Below are 23473 nucleotides of genomic sequence, written 5' to 3'. Positions count from 1 at the left end.
TAATCGCGTCACTAGTCCCCAGCGGTGAACTTACAGAGGGAATACAGTGTATATAATTCATTTATCGTTTTTCTTTCTTTTCTTATTCAGTTTTTCTCGCGTATGAAAGTATCTTGAATAATTAATCAGAGAAGAATTCATGATAGATACTGTTTTTTGAGCTGGAGACATCCTAAATGACTTCCAACACTGACAGAGAATTTGTTATCTCTGATTAATGCATCAACCGAATGCTCCACCTACATCATAATGATTTATTGCGGACAATCGTACAATGATTTCACTCTCGACGACACGAATAGCAAACCGACGGGTACTTATACTCGCGTTAGTTGCCAATAAACATCGCCAGATAGAACTTGCAAGAAATATCCGCTGTATAAATATCATAAAGATGAAATATCAGTCCCTTTCTCCGCGTAGTGAAAGCAGTGAAAGCTCAATAAGAAGACGCCGGGAGTCTCGATTGAAAAGAACGAACTCGATGGCGAATGCAGATCAGAAGAACGCGATCCTAATTAGCTACCGTCGAACTGCACGTTCACTTATCAATTTCTATCGATTGGATTTCACACCTTTCATCGATTTCATGGTCTAATTACGTCAGTTTTCTATCCCCTCTGGTGCTCGACTTTTAAATCGTTTAAAATTTTCACGAATAACCTAAAATCATCGTACGATCTACATTACCTTCTCATGCCATTTTCGATCTATTCGTGAACAGTATTAGAGCATCAATTGCCATAATTTGGTATAGTTCGTAAGAAAACATACAATATTTCAATGTAAATGCTACAATGAGGTCTTAGAATCAATTAGTTCGTTGTAGCATACCTCACTGTAATATAAAGTACAAAAACCAAGTATACAGTGATTCCTCGATGAATACGACACGATCAACGGCGTTATTCCCATCACTGGAGAAGCTCCCTTATGAAACCAATCAAAACAGAAGCTAAGCAAAGGTTCGGCTTCCTGCAAAGAAAGAAAATTTTGAAGGTGACTCGAATTCGTCGCACTCATCGAGACATTACTGTAGTTACCAGTGAAAAATTTTTCAAAGGATCGATTTAACAGCCAACGTTTACATCGATCCAATATAATCAAACGGTTGACGTTAATTTCAAGTCTAGCTTGTTTCATCGATAAGAAATCGACTAACAACTGTCCAAGTTGACATTTCAGCCGGCTACCAGACACAATGGCCAGAGTGTAGAATGTCATCGCGGCGATGGCAACATCGGTCTCCGTCTCCGAGATGCAATGAAAAACGATATCCGAACGCGTCGAGCGAAACAGTGTCGCGAGCAATAGACGGAGCTCGTTCCTCTTATTCGACGTTCCTAGCTCCAGCGGCCCTCTCGAGCGTGAATGCTCCTATACGAGAGAGACTCTGACCTAGAATTTTAAAAGACGCTCGTTTCTTCGGTACCACCACGCTGTTCTAACGTTGACCATAATCAACCGTAACCTTCGGGACCGATTCCGAAACGATGCCTGGTGAATTGCCGTGGCATGAATCAGTGTTTCGTTGCCTTGGAGCAGCTCCCACAACCATTGGTTCTGCTGCTCGTAAAAAGTTGCCGACGATCACTTTGGGAATTGTTTCACTGTTAGTCAGGCGAGACAATAATAACGTCGAGACGACGATTCACTTTAACGAGTTGATCTAATTACTTTCGGTCTCAACCCTCATCCGACCGATACGGGGCCGTTTTGACACAATTATGACGGCCATCGCTGTATTCTTCGGTGGTAAGATGCAAAGTGGTCGACTCGAAGGAGTCAGATAATGGTGAGACATTCCGTTAGGTTGATGGGAAATTAATGGGCCGATCGTTAAACGTATCTGTGATATTGTAGGTAATTAGACCGAGGATGTTTAGTCAAATTTTTACAGACCAATTTCCGGGGAATGATAAGTAAGCAGAGATTGTGTCCTTTTATTAACACTGGAACTACTGAGAGTAAACGCGTATCTATTTCGATCGGTTGATAAACGTGTCAGACTTCTAATAATTTACAAATTTAAAAATTAACTAATTTTTTCGCTTTCAAAGTTTCAAAAGATCTGAGAAAATATATTCTTGTAACATTACAATCATCGTTATAAAAGTGTACGTGCATACAATTCGTTTTGACTTGTCTGGTGGTTCTAGTGTTAATGACACCGTTTGGTTAAAAGGAAATAGATCACTTGGTTAAACATTTTTACAGTCTTTATGGCATCGTGTTTTGTATATTTGAGTACGGTCTAAGTTCATAAAATGTGCAATCCAATGATAAGAATTTCTAACAAATTTTAATCGACTACGTTCAAGAATTCGAAGTCAAACAGAAATTTCTCTGACGGTTTTTGAATCACACTGCAAACGCCAAGTAATCGCTCGTCAAACTTTTTGCAGCGCCGTGCTTCAGAGAACCTGGTGTATACATACGTCGTAAATGCATAAAATCTGCAGTCCAAGTGATAAGAATTTCTCAGACGATAAATGCACCGTGAGTGCAGGTTATTTTCTAACGGGAAGCGAAGTTTAAGCGATCCAGTCATCGCGACATATGGGTCAGAAGATATTTCTCTCCCCATTACTCAGCAAGGGATTATTTCACGCGTATTTGCTTAATGGGTGGACGTCTTAATGGATCCACGATGCTCTATTCCATAATTAGCTCTTCGCCCGGGGGAGCATTAACGATGCGCGCGAGTGTTTTCAAAGTCGTATCGAAGCAGATGTTTGAATGTATTCGAATAAAAAACTATCGGTATCGACTTACACTCGATCCGCCTATATGGACCTACATGGCGTTCTTCCTTTTTCTTCTGTCTCTCTATCTCTCTTTCTCAACTGGGAAACAGAAAGACGATGAAATACGATCGTCGGTTCTAGCCGGGTTACGCCTACGTCGGCCACGTTAAATGGGGTGATCCTTTACGCCACGAAAGTCGAATGTCGTTCGTCCAGTAACACAGTAAATTTATAGTAATTAGTCTGTCTACAGTATATAATCTTCAACTGCAATGATTACGTGCATCAATGTGCGGAGAGATAATAGAAACAGATGGAAATAACAAATTTTTTTATATGACGGACAGTTGGATCCATTCTGGGGAATTTCTTGTACAGCGAGTAACAAACTCATAATATTAGTGAACTTAGAGTTTGTAAGTTGTAATTTGTACACAGATGCACAGTTTGCTGAATTTTATAAATTACAGGTCACATCTTCAGGGTTACCTATTTTTAATAAAAGAAAACACAGTTAAAAGATCAAACAAACAGAAACTAGACATTCGCACAAATTAATAATTCTTTCGTATCTGAATGACGGTAGAAAACCATCGCTAATCCATCTCCATTGACTTCTCAGTAATGGAGAACCATTACCAATCCCCCATTTTTACGATTCCACGCTGGCTCCCGTTATTATCATGGACGTCGAGTATCCGTCACTTCTCGAGACTCGTCCAGAATGGAAAAGGCATAACGAACCGCGACCGTTCGTTTACTTCGTTTAACGAGTACTTCAACGCTCGAACCGTAACGAGTACACTTAACCCATCTGCACTGATAAGCGTGCCGCTAGATTTTCGCAACCTTGATCCTAATCAAACCGGACTGCGGTGGCGGCATTGCCTGAGTCCCCCAGAAGAGGAAGGATTTCACGTTGGAAATACAACAGAACCGTGTCACCGTTCGAAATCCATCGTTTAACGCTAGGACAACGATGACTGGGTCATTTTGACCCGAATCTTCAAGAACTTCATCCAACAGCTTCCGATAACTAAATTTAGTTAGCAATCTTTTATACTAATTCAAATGAAAAGAAAGCCAATTCACAAGGAAATTTGTTTAAAAATGCATTTAGAAGGAAAGGTCATATTTTTTCGAAATTTCAAGGTCATCGATGTTCTTTTCAAATCGGATAACATATTTTTACCAGTGTAGTGTAATAGTTCGGATCAAGACCAATTCAGTGACGATTATGATTATAATAGTGTGGCCTTAATGGGACCTTGAGTAAAAAAAAATCGACAAATGAAAGAAAGTACATTTAAATAATAAAATACGATAGCGGAATTAGTGAAAAAATATATCGAAGTTGGTGAACATTACGTTTAGCAGTTGTTAAAATTAATTTTCTGCAAATCAAACGCGAGTAAGATATTTAAAGTGCTCGTGTTAGTAGAACACTCTGTAACAGTACCATTTTTTTTTTTAAGTTTTTTAAATACTTTTTCCGGAGGAAAAAAATTGTTTTACACGATTACTTAACTCAAAAACAGTCCGAATAATTGCACCCCATCTGTATTTCCACGACAAAACCCCTGGAAATATGATTTTCTAGATGTGACGTACACGTCACACTAGGCGTTAAAGGGTTAAAAAGTTCGAACGATCCGAGGGGTAAAAACTATCGTTTGTCGATACGCGAATAAGCGATTATTCCAGCTCTCGGAAACCCGCCGTTGTCTGTTCCGAAAACGCCTCGACGATCGTTCGTAAAGTCGAAATTTTATATCGCGTGTGACACTTTTTGACACGTTAGCTCCCACCCCTCCCTACCGTGTCTCCCTCTGGTGTACATTATCGACAAAAGCCGAAACGAATGGATCGCGCCACGCATTGTCCGATCCTTTTTTGCAGGATTGTGCAAGAGACACACGAAATTTGTGATTTTATGCGACAAAAGGCGTGTGCGTTCGTTTTACCGTATTCGTATGAAAGAACCGGGATGGACCACTGTGCCGAATATTGTCGGCTTCATCCCCAGTGCACGGCGTGGGATTTTTCGATTTTATGAATAAGTTGTATGGATTCCGTGATCGGTCGCTCGTGAAAGTAATAGGTCACGGGGATACAGAGGGATTATTTTCGGAGCGGAGATTTTATTTCGCTGGGGGTGCATTGAAAGTTCGGTCGATTGGTCGGGAATAAATGACCCTCGATAAACGTGTTGAAGTTACGATTATTTCTGCTATAATTTGAAAATATGCGAAGGCTCTTTAATTATTTCTAAAGAATGATTCTGGTGAACCACATTTCATATGTTAACATACAAAATTAAGAATTCTGTCTTATTTTAGTAAATGTAATTTTAAATTTGCATAACCTTCCTCAGTCTATCTACTTAGTAGATTCACTTCTTACCCCTATCTTCCACTCGATCGAACAGTATTCCTGCATTTTTCCCACGCTAACTCTTTTAAAAAAAAACCTGTTTTTTCGTGTTGTGTTACTATCGCAGCAAGAATGCAGCATACAGAATAAAATCACGATAATGCTGTCTTCATTGAAACATAAAAATTGACTTGACCCCAGAAAACGACCGATTCGGACAACAGTATCCACGTGGGAGGGAAAAAGGTCAATCCAACGGCGAACGGTGAATATCAAAGCGGTGATCGGTGGTGGGCGAACACGAATTTTCACCTCGTCGAAAATTCCACGTCACGAAATTCAGCTTCTGCAAACAGACACGTGGGAGCGGGGTGGCCCGGGATGCATTGCGTTAACGGGTCGGCCGAATCGCGTTGGTTGCGACACGATGCATAATACAAATTGCTGTTCTCGCGTCTGGTTTCCGGCCGACAAGGTTTTCCACGACGATCAATGGGCCCGGCCGTGCCACGATCGTTCCCTCGGGAGTACACGACACCCGTTGTTATTACAACCGATGGGCTACAGGCCTCACCCTCCCCATTAATTAGTACCAAAATTGGTTTAAAATGGATTCGTCCGCGATTCGCTGAAAACATCCTGTAATACCTCTGTCAAACTCTATTATCCAACCCTTTCCATCTCGTCGTTTCGTTCTCTCGACGACTTTCTCCGTTGTTTTTCTGGCCCAGTTCTTTCGGGAGTCGTTTCCAATCGTGGCCGACATGCAAACCGTGTTTCCCCCTCCATCGGGAATTATTATTCGGTGGAAATTTCAATATGCATTTGAGAAAACAAGGGAAATCGGTTCTCCCAACTGGCCCTCCTTCGAATCAATTTCCCGCGTGTGTCCATTACCCCCTAGTAATTTCATTCGATTTTATCCACGATGGATATATACTCGGACTGATTTAGAACGGAATTACGAACGCGATTCATTGCTGGCTACGATCTTGTTTATTTTTAATGATTCGACTAGTAGGCTAACTAGAGTAGACTGTATTTCACAGTTCTTGATGATTTGTTTTTTGTTTCTTTTAGTACTAAAAATTTGACTTCAGCTTCTAGATAATTACTTCATAAACATTTGTATTTGCATGATCTCGTCGCGATTTAAATTGAATTAGCTCTCTGAAATTGTACAGAAGGAACGTGTATTTTACGAGGTCTGGTTTGTGATCAAGAACGACCGTGATAACACGGTCGAAGCATGTGTAATTAATTATCTGAAGTGCTTGCAACAAGTAGAAACAGCAAATAACGGACAGACAGGCGAACGCTACATTCTCTGTTTATTATTCTACGAGAAACAAACGTTACTTACTTAAAACGTGTGTTCCATTTACGTCAATCTTATTCGAATCAGTTTTAAACAAGAGCTTGTTAAATGTCGAGGATATTTTTCGTACGAAAGCAAATGGTACCTAGATCACAGAGTGAAGTGCACATTAAAAACCGAAACTTTAAATACAGTTGAACCATTGGTTAGACTACACCTTCAAAAGATTCAGTGTAATTTAAGTTGGTCGAGCAGTTTGGAGTTGGAGCAGTTGGCATAAGCAGTCATATCTTAACCGTTCAGGCGAGTATATTACAGCTGATGGACACCATTTTGAACCTTGTTTTAATTAAGGTAAACGATATTTCCTTAATATTTCTTTGATCTAGAAGAAAAAAAAATTATATCTTATGATGTTTGTCGAATTCGTCTCAATATCCAGTGAAAGATGGGCGTAAAATAATTATAAGTTCATCCACAAAACACTGAAGGTGACACTGAAAACTCCAGGAAAAAATGGGTTAACAAAAGATTTAGAAAACGAATAATGTACATGTTTACTAAATTCAGTTTGAAATCGTTATCACGTGTCTGACTCGATATTGTAAGGCAAGGGGATAAAACTCTCCCTGAATCGTGTTACACCAGCCAACAAAATTGTTCGATCGAACAGCTAGCAATAGAATAATTTAATCTGATCACATGTTGAGAACTCCATAGATCCTCGTTGATCCACGAGCGGGATCTACATACTGCCCAGTCCAGAGGAACGTTTAAACCACTTCGATCAACATAATCGTCATTCAACCGACTAGCTTGGTACACGTGTCTTTGTCGTGCAACCCCCGATGAAATAGCGCGTCGAGGGTAATAGGAAATTAATTAGCAGCCGCGCGCGAGTCGTAAAGCCGGCTTCGGTTACGCGGCCATAAATGGAATTTAATGCAATGCGAAAACTCCGGGGGCGCGCCGATGCCGTTAGTTTCGTAGTTTATAATTAATCCGCGGGAAACCAGGCTCCCAATCCGCAGTGAAACGATGCTCACACCACTGCGCACGTGCGCGCAAAATGTGCACGAACGAGAATGTCCGTTTTCGACACACAAAAATGGTACGATCGCGCCACGTGAGAACGCGTGGGCACCACGTCGACACGTGCACCTTCCTGGAGAGTCATTCCACGCGAAATCGGACATTTTTTGGAGCACCATTTCGGATTTTGTTCAAATTTGGACGTGTTGTAGTCTTTAGTTACATATAAACGTATCTCGAAGGATCTTGTTGATTTTGCAAGTGAAAAATAATTTAAGGTTTAAAGTATATTTTTTTTTAACTGGAATAATTTTTATTTGGTACTCTTATGTGATGAAGTTTGTCTTTCATTGCGCTTCAATCGGTTGCAAATGCCGTAAATGAATGGAATCTGCAGTCTATTAATTTTCCGAACGAAGAGTTTTTTTTCTGACGTGGGAGATATTTGTAATGCACACTGAAGTGAAACTTGATTGTACAAATGAATAGCTACTATGCTCCTGATTATGATCTATATCTACCGCAGAATTAACTCAGACCTAACGCAAAAACGTGTTTGCAAAAGGCAGTGAGGTAAAATTTTCGTTTGCATCGTCCTACAATAGAAGACACCCTAAACAAATTTCCTGTCCAATTCTCGAAAAATATTCTCTCATATACAGTTCGTCACCGACAAAAAGCAAATTCATGAATTCTTCTTGACAATAAGATGATTATCATTATCAAAGGGAGGGGCTAAAGCGGTGGCAAAAGTGGCTCACTCAAGTTCTCCCGTTGAAAACTCGAAAACACGTCGCGCGAATGAAAAGAAAGGCCATGGTCGGTGATGGAGCCACCCTCCCCCTCCCCGACATTGCACATATTCATCTTTGAAGCGCCATTTCAAAGCGTCACTTTGCGAACCATCCAGCTGCGCGGTGCAAGAACGCTTATTGCGTTCCCGTCGACTTCCTTTTTCCGTTCCACCACCGGCCGAGACGCGCGTGTACACACGGGGGATGCTCGTCGATATTTCCCTTTTTTTTTTATTATTATTATTGCCCCTTACCGAACGAAAGGCCACTCTATATAGCCATCAAACTTTGCCTTAAAAGACAGAAGGGACGTTGGAACGAGTCACCGTAAGTCTTACTAAATGTGAAATCAAGTTCATATAGAGTGAACCACGAATCGTGATCAGTAGAGATTACTCTGTTATTAGGAGTCCGATCAAAAATGTTTTTATCAGGTATAGCATGGTTTCAAAAGAGCTTTAACGTGATTGTAGCAAATCTTTTGTCAACTCTTTTTTTTTCATGATTTTTCAAGGTCACCTTCAATTTTCTTTCAAAAATTCAATTTAAAAAAAAATAGTAACACATGTTATGTTATGATACTTAACGAATTCGTCTTGAAATACTCTAACAGATAGGCGTAAAAAAATTATAGGTGAAATTGCAATTAATTGAAGGTCATATTGAAAAATCATGAAAAAAAGAGTTGATAAGAAAAAACCATGCTATATCTAATATTTCAATCGGAATTTAGATTCATTTTCTATTGGACTGCTAATAACAGAGTAATCTCTACTGATCACGATTCGTGGTTCACCCTGTATATGTATACTTCTGTCAAATTCTCACAACTGGGGACAATGTTATAATCTTCATTATTTTTCTAGCCATAACATACAATTTTAAAAATTCGTTATTATCAGGTGTACCCAGAGATGAGCACATTCATTATCTAGATAAAGAGTTTCGATTGGAAGATAAAACAGTATTTCCACATTTTTAATTAATTAAACGTAGAAATTCTAATCTTTATAATTAAAATAATATTTCGTCTTGAATGTGCAGATACTCGGCAAACAATTACTTAGTCCCATTAATTGTTCTAAGATAAGAATGATAGATCTTAGATACTGGTGCTTTTTGCTACGTATTCTTCGAGTAATATTGTGCCCAACTCTAGATGTACCAATATCATAACATAATAACTAGCCCACTATATTCTTGTAAAATTTTCTTTTTGTTTAAAATAATCCTGAAACCCTTTACTATGTTCAAAGTGTTCATTACTTGGTTCGATCATTCTTCCAGAAAGCTATTCCAAATTTACACTGTATTGCCAGTCATGGAAATATTGAAATCACAATGGTTTACTTATTCGTACACCTGATAGATTCATTCCTCTAAACTACCCGCTAAATCCGTTCGTTCTCTCGATAATTATTAATAAAAATCCCCTCGTTCGTTAAGGGTTAATCGCCGTCGGTTTTTCTTAACAGATCGTCCATATTTAACGTCGCCGATATCGTTCCCCCTTTTTTCTCCCCTCTCTCCCGTTCCCCCTCCCGAGGGTCGTCGGTTTATCTTTGAGAAACTAATTGTTACCCCAGGAGCACGCGGTTGAACTTGCCTACAGGAGGCCGGAAAGTGTTGTCAAGCTGAAACAGATCTTCCTCCCCACAGGCTTTTTAAAAGCATCGAGTCGTGGACACGACGCATCGGGTAGCGCAACGCTCGCCGTTCGTTCCTTCCTTCCTTCCTTCCTTCCCTTCGTGGCGAGCGTGTGCACCGCAAAAAAAGACCCGAGTATCGAATGCTACCGCATGAACAAGTCCCTTTGAAGTAGCTCCCACCTCCCACGACTCGGTCCGAAAAATCTCTCTGGCTACAACCCCTTCGAACCGTCTCTCAACGACACCGATCCCCCCAATGGCACAGGTGCGACAGAGAGCACTGTTGCGAGGGTGTTAATTCGGCGAGACGAGTTCAGGTGGACTTTATCGGCACAGTACATTCTGGTCTTTGTGGTGAAACGATGATAATAATGTTGGGAGACGCATTCTGGAGATATTCCTGGAAAAAAATGGCATTCGACACTAGGCTGGGTTCGAAAGTAATTGCGCGACAAAGTATACGAAATCCATAAATTCGATGTTAACGAGATACTATTATTTCTGACAGAAGAACGCAAACTCCATCTTTTCTTATTAAGAAGATCACAATAAAGAGCTACCGAATTTCTGTCGAATGCTTCCTGTGTGGCTTACTCTCAGGAACATTCAAGACTTGCTCCAGAATGGATCAACTTCTAAAATTATATACCGCAGCCTCGGCATGAAATATCGAAAGCGTAACAGTGAAAGGGTAGAACCGCGATACAGCGACGCGTACAAAGGGGTACTATTCTAAAGAGAGGAATAATATGAGCATAGAATACTATTTCAAAGGGAAACGATTCTGTTTCAAAGAAGCTTGGCGAACTCTGTCGTGCACTGTATCAGAGAGAACGGAGATGCATCGTTCGCGTAAGGATCGATGCATCCAGCCTCCCTTTTCCTGGGATGGTAGAGTCCCCTGGCCTGGATTAGGGTCCTTAGGAAAATAAACTGTGGCGAACCATCTAAGAAAATAACCATCATTTTCTGAAACTCCAACGCACTTTCAAGTGGTTTGAAATTTCATTTCAAAGTTTCATCTAAATTCCTATTTTGTATCTTCATATTCTAAGTACAGCTTCTTGCATTAATATTTAGTAATCATTGTATAGTTCTTTCACGAAGTGGACGCAACGTGAATGTCTGAACGTTCGAGTCTGTCTAATGTCCAAGTATTAAGATCATTTGTAACACGACAGTCAATCGACCTCGGAGTTTCACAGACAGCAACATCCAAAGCCTACTAAACACACTACGTATCAGGCTCATTGCTATGCCAAATTCGAATAGCCTTGGGTTACACCTGGCCATACTTTAACATGCAGAAGACATAAATTCTGAATTTCCGGTCATCCTTGACGGGGACAACGACATTAGCGAAATATGTACCTCGTTTACGCAACCGTATCGAATAATTAGAACAGCATTTCTCACCTGATTTTCGATCATTCATCATAACATAACATGTGTTACTTTTTTTTAATTGAATTTTTGAAAGAAAATTGAAGGTGACCTTGAAGAATCATGAGAAAGAAAAAACAGTTGACAAAAAATTTGCTATAATCACGTTAAAGCTCTCTTGAAACCATGCTATACCTGATAAAAACATTTTCGATCGGACTGCTAATAACAGAGTAATCTCTACTGATCACGATTCGTGGTTCACCCTGTATAACCACGGTGGCCACACTGTGGTTCCTATATAGTTATACAATATTTTTTCATAAACTTGACACTTGTAAGTTTGCTATCTAACAAAGTAATTGCATCAAATGATAAGAATTGAGATATTACACTGTATTAAAATCATCAATTCCCCTCAACGGAAAACGATGAGCCACAGATGACGTTTGGACGTGGAACACATTGAGCAGAATCACCAGAACTTTCTCTCACAGATAATAAAACCCACCACCCTTCAAATTTTCATCGCGGTCTCCCTGTCGCCGACTGTCCTGCAATTTATGGGTCCCCAACCTCCCGCCATAACCCTCGAATCAGACGTTTAGGGTCTTCTTCCGGGCAGCAGGGTACCGTTTCACCGACCAAGAATCGTCCCTCTTTGCAATCGGTTTTATCATTCGACCAAGCATTTGCTATCCACGCTTCGCTTGCACTTATGGGGTACGTGTGAAAAATATTCTTCTTCAACGATAGTAAACCCTTAGGTTATGCATTTTATGCATTATTGTGCATACCTTAGTGAAGATTTATAATAATAAGATTCTTCTTAACACGTTATCTACGGGCTGCTATTTAGTAGATTTAGTTTTACTGACGATAGGAACTGTTATTAAACAGTTTAGTCACTGTAGCAAATTACATTCTTGAAAAATAACAAGTAACAATTTCTTCTTTAACTCTGATCTAAGGGTAAATTAGTAGACTTCTTATGTATATGCACTGAAATTTGAAAGTCTTAATAGACTACCAGTCAGAGAAGTGTTAATATTCAACCCATCGGATTCCTTGATACGTTTATTAATCGTTCGATTTTGGACACGACTTTAAAAATTATTATTACCAAGAAAAGGGCATAAGTGACTCACTATACATAGTATTTAGGCAATAAGAGATAAATAATATAGAAATATTACATTTAACATGTTCAACGCTGAGCTCATAGCCTGCAGGCGATACCCATATCTGGGCCTACGCAGAAACTCAGACATTGGCAGAACATGACTATAATTGGTTACTACTTCTCGATGATTCCTAGTTTCCTCTAAACCAGTAACGTCATCTGATCTATCAGAATAAAGACACCAATCGTCTACGATCCACGATAACACCTACACATATCGAAAAATTCACACCTGACTGTGAAGCTAATCTGACGTGGGACATTAGGGTAACTTTTATTTTTCAACATCCTAATTCTTTTGCTCTCCTAGGGGTTGACAGCTAAGAAATACGAAAAACAGATTTTCTGGAAATATATGGTATGTAACTAACATAAATCTTCCATATGTATTTATTAAATTTTCATTATAGCCTCGGATTAAAAAATGATAAAAAACGACCTTTACTATTTTCTTCGCGATTCCGAGCAATTGCAACTATTTAAATTTTTGTTTACACATCATTTAGTAAACTAATCTCTCTAACTTCACAAAAGCACTCAAGTAATTAGGACCAATTTTAAGAAAAGTTGTTCCGTTTTAAATGGTGTACGAATACTTTTAACACCCACTGTATATGTATACAATATTGTCAACTATACGTTGAATTCTGTAGTAATCTATTGTCTCTAACTTCACAAAAGCACTCAAGTCATTAGGAGCAATTTTAAAAAAGTTGTTCCGTTTTAAATGGACTACGAATACTTTTAACACCCACTGTATATGTATACAATATTGTCAACTATACGTTCAATTCTGTAGTAATCTATTGTCTCTAACTTCACAAAAGCACTCAAGTCATTAGGAGCAATTTTAAAAAAGTTGTTCCGTTTTAAATGGACTACGAATACTTTTGACACCCACTGTATATTGTATACAATATTGTCGACTATACGTTGAATTCTGTAGTAATCCGCAATTCAAGGCTTAATAGTGACACACGAAAAGGGTCTGGAGCCCATCAGAGGTCCCATTGATAACCGCCACAACGACAAAGCACGGAGAGCTCGCGAAATTTCACGCCTCGAGTTCGCAGCACAACGACGAGGGTGGTGTAGTCGGAACTTGGAAGGGCAGAGCCGGGGGTCCGGCTTACGTGCCGTCGGGCGATAATTCGCGACAATGATTTATGCCGCAGCGGATTCTCGCGGCCGCAGGAACCGCAAGGGGTCACCAGCGAGGAAAGGGAGGGGGTTTGGCCATCCCCGTTCTCCGGCTTCTCTCCTCGGGTAATTATTTATGTTGGCCGGTCTTCGCGCGAGACGGTAATTGAATTTGCGCCCGTCGCCACGAAGGAGAGAGAAAGGGAGGCCGGTGACCGTAATTCGTCTCGTCTGGAACGATGGAAGGGAGAACGAAAAACGGAGAAACCGAGACGATTAATACGTTCTTAATTGTCCCCGCGGACGAAACGTGTCCGTTTCACGCCACGATCCCGACGACACCAATTGAAGCCTCGTTAACGGAATCTTGCGAGGACCGTTTGACTGTAGTCGTGGATCTTTGTTATTTTTCGTGAAATACACTGAGTCTCTGAAGAATTTTTCATTTCGTCGGGTTTCGAGGTATGTTGTAACGACTTATCGTTAACCCTTTGCCTTGTAACAGCGAGGCAGACTCGTGGTGACGATATCAAAATCGATACAACAAACAAAAGTATTATTCGTTTTCTTTTAGTCCAAGTGAAATACTAGTTTGCTGATATTAATATTTAATTTATAGAGTAAATGTACAATTGCGATAAGTACAAGAATTCCTTTTGTTTCTGGGGAACTATTGACGATTAAGTAATTCTGGAGACTGCGGTCATCAAGAAAATCATAGGGCAAGGGGTTAAAGGAGGACAACACCGTAACGGCCCGAAATGTAAAAGTATCTTCGGTAATTTATTAAAAGAAAACCACTTAATGAATCTTTCTCAAATTTGCAGGGGTTTTTGTTCAACCTTAAATCTTTAAGAAAATATTTTTGTTTACATCATTTGTAAATATTCCTACACCTTTATAAAAATTCCAACCATTCCGTAGTTCATATCAACCGCATCGAATTCACTTCCGATGTAAAAACAATTACAGAAGCTCAGTGTTTTTCACCTTAATGCCACGGGGATAACGATAATTTACCTATTATATCCAGTAGGTCGCCCGTTTTTCCAACGAGCCACAGTGCACAACCCCCCTTGTATAATGGAAAATTACAGCGCTATTAAATTTCCAACGGTGATCCGACCCGACTCTTGGACCACCAAGATAAGCCCGCAGGAAGGTCCCAACCCGCGAAGCGGGTAGCGTCTCTTAACCCACTGGCTGCCATAGAAAAATTTCGCTTTTCGACATATTTACTGGGCGGGAGGCGCGAGTACGTGACTGGAAGCCGACATTCCGGCTTAAGGGTTTAGTACAAAGTCGCCTCTAATTCCTTTTCGCACGGCCTCTCTCCGGGGTAAAGATAGATAAGAAGGCGGGTCGTATGTATATACATATACGGTGTGTACACCGTGGACCGTAAACACCGTGTCGCGATGCTCTTCATTTTTTTTTTTTTTTTTTTTTTTTTTTTCGTTCCCCCCTGTTCTTTTTCAACGTTCCACGAGTGTGCTCTCTTCATTCTTTGTCCTTGAAACGCAAAGCAACCCCCGAACGAACCAACCAACCCCTCCAGTGTAACACGTGACGGAGAGATACGAGTCGGAGGAGGGTCCTAACATTTGTGAAGTCAAAAGCGTACCACCAGCGAGGAAATGAAGATTAAGGGCCGGGGAACGAGGGTTTCGAAAGAACGAGAATTACGACACGTGTGTACTTCCGCGGGAGAAGGGTGAGGAACGAGGGGAGGGGGTTGCTGTAGATGATATATTGCCGGAACTTTCGTACCGAATTTACTTTGCCAGTCAATGTTACGCGATCAAGTGCTGGGTGGGACTTGAGGGTATTAGCGGCTGAAGGATGGAGGAGGTTTGCTCTGTTGAGGGATTAGATGGAACTTCGGTGTGATCTTGTTAGTGACGTAGGGACGCGTTGGAATTGGTAGATTGCGAATGGTTGGGAAAATTCAGTTTTGAATTGTGTTTTTTTTTTTTAAATATTGTTATGACGCGTGATTGTACAGAACAGAAAATGTTGATGTTAGTGTAATAGAGGTGAGTTGGAATTCTTGGACTGTGAATGTTTAGGAGAGTTCACAGTTTTGAAGTGTGATTTTTTTTTTAGAATTTTATTAAGGACGTGTGATTGTGCGTGAAATGTTGCTTTTCGTGAAACAGAGGTGCATTGGAATTGTTAGACTGCGAATGTTTAGGAGAATTCACTATTTTTTGTTTTTATGAACAGAAAATATTGATCTTAGATTGTGTAAACATTGTCTATGATATTTGATAAATACGTACAGCTGTCTCAATATTTACTTTTTCGTCGAAATTGAAGCTGAAAGCTCTGTTCTGTGTTTACTTCGTTTATTTTGAAAGGTTAATGTTTAAAGAAGAATGTTTAAAGTTAGAATCGTCAGACTGCAAATATTTAAGAAGATTCGCAATTGTATAAATATATGTGAAGAAATGGGATTTAGGGAGTATTGTAATTCACCTGTCAAAGACGTTATTAGACAAACAATAATGGTAAAATGTACATTAATCCGAATAGAAATTTCCGTTTGATTCTAATTTGTTAATTCATGTAAATTATACGTTCGTAAAATCAGCAGTCTAAGAATTATACTGCTCATATTAATTACAAATGTTACGGTGAATTATCGTTCTGCGAAGCGTATAATACCTTGACAGCTTCGCAAGCTTGACGAAAAAATAATTATAATGAATAGAAAGTGCTGGAAGAACTCGTTAAATTCTCGTCACAAGTCCTAAACCACTAGCACTTAACGAGATATCTACTATTGTATGCTTTTCTGTTGTCATATTTGATTTATTCCCTTTAATTAACTACTACAACTAACATTCGTATGGACAGTATTTTAACGATGTTACGTACTTGTATGTTGCAGATAAATCTACGCCTCATTCTTGTCAGCGGTAAGACAAAAGAGTTCCTATTCAGTCCAAGCGACTCCGCGGGGGACATAGCGCACCATGTGTTTGAGAACTGGCCGGAAGGTAAGCTATTACCGATCACCTTTGATAAACTAACGCCCCTCATCGGATGAAATGATCGAAACCGTGCAATCTTCCAACGTAATACGAATTTACTGTCGACAGAATCCACCTTGCAGAGAATCTTGATGAAATGATATTGCTCAATATTACCATCATCAAATAGCGATTACGCATCATAAGAATCTATCCAAATTCTTCGTGTTGCGTCCTAATTATTTTCTATCTTTACTTAACCCCTTGCCTTATAAAATCGAGTCAGACTCGTGTTGACGATTTTAAATTCGATCCAACAAAGAAGAATATTATTCGGTTTAACTTTTACAGTAAAAATACAGTTGTGATAAGTACAGAATTCCTTTCGTTTCTGGGAAACTATCGACAACAATGTAATCCTTAAGTCTGCAGACGTCAAAAAAATCGTAGGGCAAGGGGTAAATACCTATTTATTTAGAGAAATATAACGGCTAGACCTCCCTAAATGTCGCTTGGGTCCGAACAGCGACAACAGAGGGAGGGAAGCAACCCAGGAATCGATGATCTGAACCTACATTGGTTACCCAAAAAGACGAAAGTAATATCTGTGATACAACATTTAGAGAGGGCATCACTGCAAATAATGTGTCAAACGTGTTCAGTGTTCCCAGAAAGAAAAAAGAAACCCAACAAAAGTCATAAAATGATATTTCTGTTCGAGGACCAGTCGTCTTTTTCTTGAATCCATATTCAGTCTAAATAGAACGGGGAGAATAAATATTCCGCGATGCATTGTTACAGCAGTACTTCAGGGATAATACCCGGTGGTCGTTCATCACTGTCCAGACACCGTTCGAAAATACCAGAATTGAAAACACTCGCGGAAAATATAGGGCGTGAAACATCGCTGTCTATCGTGGGACATATCACTGCGATACAATTCAATTAGACGCGTGTACCGTGGAAAATGGGTAACAAAATTTCGAAACCGTCACCGGGAAAGCTATATCGTCTCGCTTGTGTACCGTTGCGGAGAATTGCCTGTGAAAATACGAAGATCGACCGGTTCCCATACTTTGTGTTCCCTTTTCCTTCATTACCACGAACCTGTGCGTGTACCCGTTCCATAAATAAATAAAAAGAAAAACAGAAGAAACAAAACTCTAGATATCTAAAAAAAAAAAAAAAGAAGAATTTATACTCTGACGGGTTGGTCTTTTATCGTAATTCCTTAAAACGATAGAAAAATCGGATCTCTGGATGTAAATCATTCGAGGAACTCGTTTGATATTGAAATACATTCACCTGGCCACTACCGCAACTTCTGGTCCGTTTGTGAACCGTTGTACACCACGAATCACTTCGGTTTCCAAGGGGGAGGGGGCGGACAGAAAAATGCCGCGGCGATACTAGACCGTAAGATGGAATGTTCCATTAACTAGCTCGGCACTCCTTGGAAATTCATTAAGGCGCCGGGAAACGCGGGGACGGAGTACAGTATTCACTGTCTCGAATTACGTCGCGAGCAGTGTAATCCTGTCGCAGGGAGACTCTCCTGGCTTCCTCCATGCAAATCGTCGCGATTACATAAAGATAAGGGGGGACCGCTTAGCGTGTAATAAAAACCTCGGATCTTCCTTCTGCGACGAGGCCTGCACTTACGAGAGAGAGACGCTGAAAGCTCGGGGAACGACTGGAAAAAGGCCGTTTGGCTGCGATTTGTTAACCGTGTACAACATACTACTACTCTGCGATCGTTCGATGTAAATATTTGATTTTTCATATTTCAGGGGAGTAAATTGGAAAACTACGTCCAACTCTTTCTGCGAATATAAATTTTGCCTGGTTTGTTTTCGAACAAATATGGCGAAATAGACATTTTTTCATAGATTATTGCTACGGGTTTTTATGAAAATTTAGAATTTTAGGACATTAGTGAATGAAAATCAGATAGGAATTTAGTTCCTGTACCGAGTGAATCATTACGTTGATAGTACGTTTCATTAATGTTTATTAAAATCTATATTTTACTACAAAACAATCAGATCATTAACGAAATCGTGAATCAGCATTTACTAGACAGAATATCTAGTTAATACAAATCATATCAGAATCACCATATCGCGGGTGTTTATGCAAATTCACATATTTACGGAAATATAAGCTTCCTACCCGAACAAATGTTTTTTACCAAAACCAAACTGAACATTTAGTTATTTCTTTCCTTTACTTCCAGTCGCTATAACTGTATAAAATCCGCAGTGCAACGATAACGTTCGCCATTATTTATTCCCCCTTGAGCGTTCCCAACTGAAAAAAAAAAGCCAACCCGTCGAACAGCTTACCAAAGAACAATCGCGAGCTCATCGAAACGAATCACGAATTTCAACGGAAAAATTCGCGTTCCGTTCATTATCGGTCCGTGAAACGCCCAGACGACGAGGGGGTTAAATATAAAGGGTTGAACTCCGTTGTGTTCGCCGTAGCGTACGACGTCGGAAAAAAGGGTGAAGGGACAGGGACGGTGGCAACGTAGAACGACGATGTATCCACGTTTTCCGGGCCAACGACCGCGAAATTCCTTGTTTTCTCTTCATCCCTTCCTGTGGTGTACCAGGGACCAAAAAAAAAAAAAAAACAAAAGAAAAAGAAAAACAACCAGGAACATATAATCAATGGTGGCAAGGTCGTGCACTGATACCGAATACTCTTTGTCTTTCAGACTGGGCGGAAGAGGCGGTCGCCAAAGCGGAGATCCTGCGGTTAATCTACCAGGGACGTTTTCTGCACAGCAATGTCACGCTCGGTGCTCTTGGGCTTCCTTTCGGGAAAACCACGGTGATGCATCTGGTCCCGCGAGAGAATCTTCCCGAGCCTAATTCTCAAGGTAAATCCGACATCGTTTTCCTTTTTGTCCGATTTTTCCCCCAAAACCCTGGTTCAGGGAACCGCGAAGAAGTACCATTATGTTTTTTTGTTCATTGTACAAGGCTCGCGTGATCCGTAGAATAAATATCGCGGCGTGTATTTACGCAAGGCCGAACGCATTGTTTTTTCTTATCGTGGCAACGTTCGTTAATCCTGTTACCTGGGCTCTCGAGATAACTGCAGGTATTCTCTTGTTTCGAAGTCCGTAATTGACGGGAGTCGAAAGTCTTGGAAAGTTCGTAAGACGCAGACTGTGGGTTTATACAGGGTGGAACGTAAAAAGGGTTCGTAACTTCTGGGGTAGATCGTACTTTCCAAATGATGAAAAAAAGTCCTAATATACATGGGTAAAAAAATGAATATTTTTGAAGTTATAAACAGTCTTGGAGTAAATTTCTCGCTTCGGGAGCTATTGCACCGTATTTAATAATGGATTACCTTATCATTTCTTCTTTTTCTGGTTACAGAAAGTTTTCTACAATTTTTATTAGTTTTTTTTTTTACAAATTTCTTCACTGACTCTAATATAAAAATCATTAATTACTGTCCGAAAATTAATTCATTCCTCTTGATATTAGAGATGCTTTTTAATTAACTACTTTAATCGACGAAGTGAACTCTTCTTTGATCAGTTAAGAAGAGGAGAATCTCCGTAAACATACGTGATCGAATAGTGAACGTAACTTGTTCTTAGATCGCGGATGTCTATGGAGATTCAGGTAATTAAGGACTAATTTACTTGCTTCTATTCGGATGAGGATACATATTACCCAACGCAGTGGGATGTGTAGCCTTGATAGATCAATTGCTCTATTTCCCTTTATAGTCGTATAATTGCATTAAAGTTACCTTAACTCGAATTACAGTTATATGTCTCACAATTTCCTACTAGTCACCTATTCGTAAAAGACGATCAGTATTCATTTCCATATGCTTGAACCTACATCATGATTCCAAATATAGAGTGCCAAATTAACAATGAAAACTTTAGTACAGTCTAAATCTCTGGCAATTAGAGGTCTTCTATGAAACGGTGAATACATTCAGCCTTGATAGATCAATTGCTCTGTTTCTCCTTATCGCCACATCATTACATCGAAACTACCATAACTCAAATTACAATTCATAATCACAATTTCCTGTCACTCATCTATATACGATCGGTATTCATTTATTTTTGAACCTAAATCATAAACGAAAATACCAAGTGCCAAATTAACAATCTAAAACTCTCGTACAGTAGAAATCTGTGACAATTACAGGTCTTCTGCCAGATGGTGAATACATGCATATCCAGCCCGATGAAACAGACAGTATCATCGACAGCTAGCACGAATGTCACAGAGTACCCAAAATCCACAGTGACATTTCCATGATCCACGATCCTCGTTCCCATGCGCCTATCCCGGTACGATCATCTTGATAAGAAAACGACAGAACGAACAAAAAGTAAGAAGTCCCAGTGACAAAGCTGACGTTACCTTAATTGCCATTCACTTCGCGAGGTATACAGCCTCCGTTGCTGTTGTCCTCGCCACTGACAAATATCCTTTACGCTCGGTAGGCACAACAATTCATAGCGATACTTATCCCACAGCGTTTTCCTTCGTGGTGGAACGGAACGGAGAAAAGAAAAATATTACCACGGTTTACACAGTCCGCTCCGAGGAAAGAAATTGCGATTTGCTGCGTCTGAAACGCCGCATTTAGTTGAAATGATAAACGCACGCTCATGGATCAGGATGAATCTTTGTGCCTCTCTCGAGTTCATTATCTCTTAATTTTGTCAGGAAAGAATTTTTTGAGTGGCTTTAAAACGGTGAAAAATGCTTTAACGAGTTTTTTTTGTGGTATTTTAGAATTTTGTTAGAATAGTATGTGATTGCACTGAATGAATACAAAATGTTGATCTTAGATTCTGTAGATATATCTATGATATTTGGATGGGTAAAGCTATTTTAGTGCTCAGTTTTTTTTTTTTTTTTTTCGTACATATTGAAGCTGAAATTTCTTTTTCATTTTTAGTTTGTTCATTATGAAAGGATGAAATTTAATCCTTTAACGCCCAGTGTGACGTATACGTCACATATACAGAATCAACTAATCGCGAAACATAATTTTTAGAATAACCTACCAATCGAATGTCATTAATATTCATAAATATATTTTAAATAGATTTAAATGGTTAATAACAACTAGGATTGCTGAACATACCCACACTTTATTCTAGATTACAATGAGAAACGTTTACAATATAACTTGTTCAGTAACAATAAATGTTTATCAAAGTACAAAATTACAACCTAGATCAACTAAAATATCGATTACCATCAACACACCTTACAACAGACCCGTGAAAATGTTCCTAATTACTTGTAAATTGAACACTACACTGCATACGAGTCTATTCATTAAAAAAAAAAAATAATAAGTCACATCGTCCTAGTTTACTCCGTATCACGCCTGGATTACCCCCTCGACCCAAACGAGGCCTGAAAATCCCCAACCTCTTCTCTCTATCGGAGAATCGCGACCCGGACCGTAATTTCCGTTCGTTCGGTGAAAGTTTTTCCCCCTTCCATTGCTAACGAACCTGCGAATCTCTCTGTTACAGATCAGAGGCAAAAGAGTAAAGGCGGCGGAAGTAGTTGCTGCTCAGCTTCCTGTTGCATAGTTTAAAAGAGAAAAACAAACAAACAAACAAAAAGAAAAACTCGCCCCCCCCGGCTGCCCTGGATCACGTGGAGGCGGTGTCTGTGCAACGCGATGACCAGCGACAAGCGCCACGCGCGTTCAGGCTGAGCCATGGTTTCTAAGGTTTTATGCTGGTGTATAATTGTTAGTGGCTGAGCTCGTGAGCAGTGTAGCAAAAACAAAAAAGAAAAAAAAAAGATCGACGAACATAAAAGAAAAATGAAACGAAAGGAAACGAAAATGAAAGAATGAGCAATGATGTCGTAATAATTACCGTTCGTCGTCGTCGATCGCGGGGAAAAACGTGGTCATTGTCGGTCGTGACCTCCGCAGCAGGCATCTGGGAACCGGAAACAGAGGAAAACGATCCACCAAAATCCCTGGTGAACGACTCGATCGTCATCCATCCGTGGTTTCGGGGCGAGAAATCGTGTAGGCAGGATCTGTATATTGTTTATCATCGGCCACGTCGATCCTGGGGAACGGACTATCGATGTCGCCGGTGTCCAGTCACAAATATATAAGGACACACGCAACATTCACAAACATACACACACAGAGCACAAGTAGCACACACACATACACACACACACAGTTGATCCAGTGTTCTACAAGGTGGCGAAGGTTTGTGCACACATGGCAGGATCGGTGTGCGCGATCCACGCCACGTTAACACCAAACCTACCGAACCGTTCAAAAAGATAGGAATTAGAACGGCAAAATCGGTTATTTGACCGGTGATGGTAGGTTTAGCGTTGAGAGAATCGATGATCGCGACAAAAGGGATGACGATCGTTTCGTTGATAATCGACGACGTGTATGACGGACGTTCGACGGCGTTCGACGGTCGGGACGTGTGACCACAAGCGACATGGGACCTACCCCTGGCCCACAAGAATTTTACAGCGTGTCACGCGATCCCGATCTCTGCTTTTCATATCCGGGGAGGGGGGCGTGAGACACGCATCCCGTCGTCGTACGTTCCCCCGTCCACGCGTCGAAATCTCCCGCGGACACAGGATGATGGACGAGGAAATATAGAAGAAAGTGGAGCGAGTATAAAAAAGGAAAAAGCGTAAAAAATTAGTAAGATAAATTCCGAAAGAGATTAGAGGTAGCAGAGCAAACGGGAATGAGGGGATACGCGGTCTCTATCTCTCTCTCTATCTCTCTATCTCTGGTACAGACGCTACAATGCTTAGAAACTCAACCACTATCCGACTACCGCAGCGTTATATAGTAATTTACGTAGAAACG

The 23473-nt window shown here is 40.2% G+C and overlaps 1 protein-coding gene across 1 annotated transcript in view; it reads left to right on the top strand.

The window, feature by feature from the left end:
• Positions 1-23249, top strand: part of LOC107188300 (ubiquitin-like protein 3) — a 101430-nt gene extending 78181 nt beyond the window's left edge. Inside the window, exons 2-4 of the mRNA XM_015576575.1 lie at positions 16513-16621; positions 19317-19481; positions 22137-23249. Of these exons, the coding sequence (XP_015432061.1) occupies positions 16513-16621; positions 19317-19481; positions 22137-22201 (339 nt within the window). The 3' untranslated portion in view covers positions 22202-23249. The remainder of the gene's footprint in view (positions 1-16512; positions 16622-19316; positions 19482-22136) is intronic.
• The last annotated feature ends 224 nt before the right edge of the window (positions 23250-23473 follow it).

Source organism: Dufourea novaeangliae, unplaced genomic scaffold (genome assembly GCF_001272555.1).
Source record: "Dufourea novaeangliae isolate 0120121106 unplaced genomic scaffold, ASM127255v1 scaffold118, whole genome shotgun sequence".
Classification (NCBI taxonomy): Eukaryota; Metazoa; Arthropoda; class Insecta; order Hymenoptera; family Halictidae; genus Dufourea; species Dufourea novaeangliae.
Note: the sequence above shows the minus strand (reverse complement) of the source record. Positions and strands in the feature narration are given on the sequence as shown.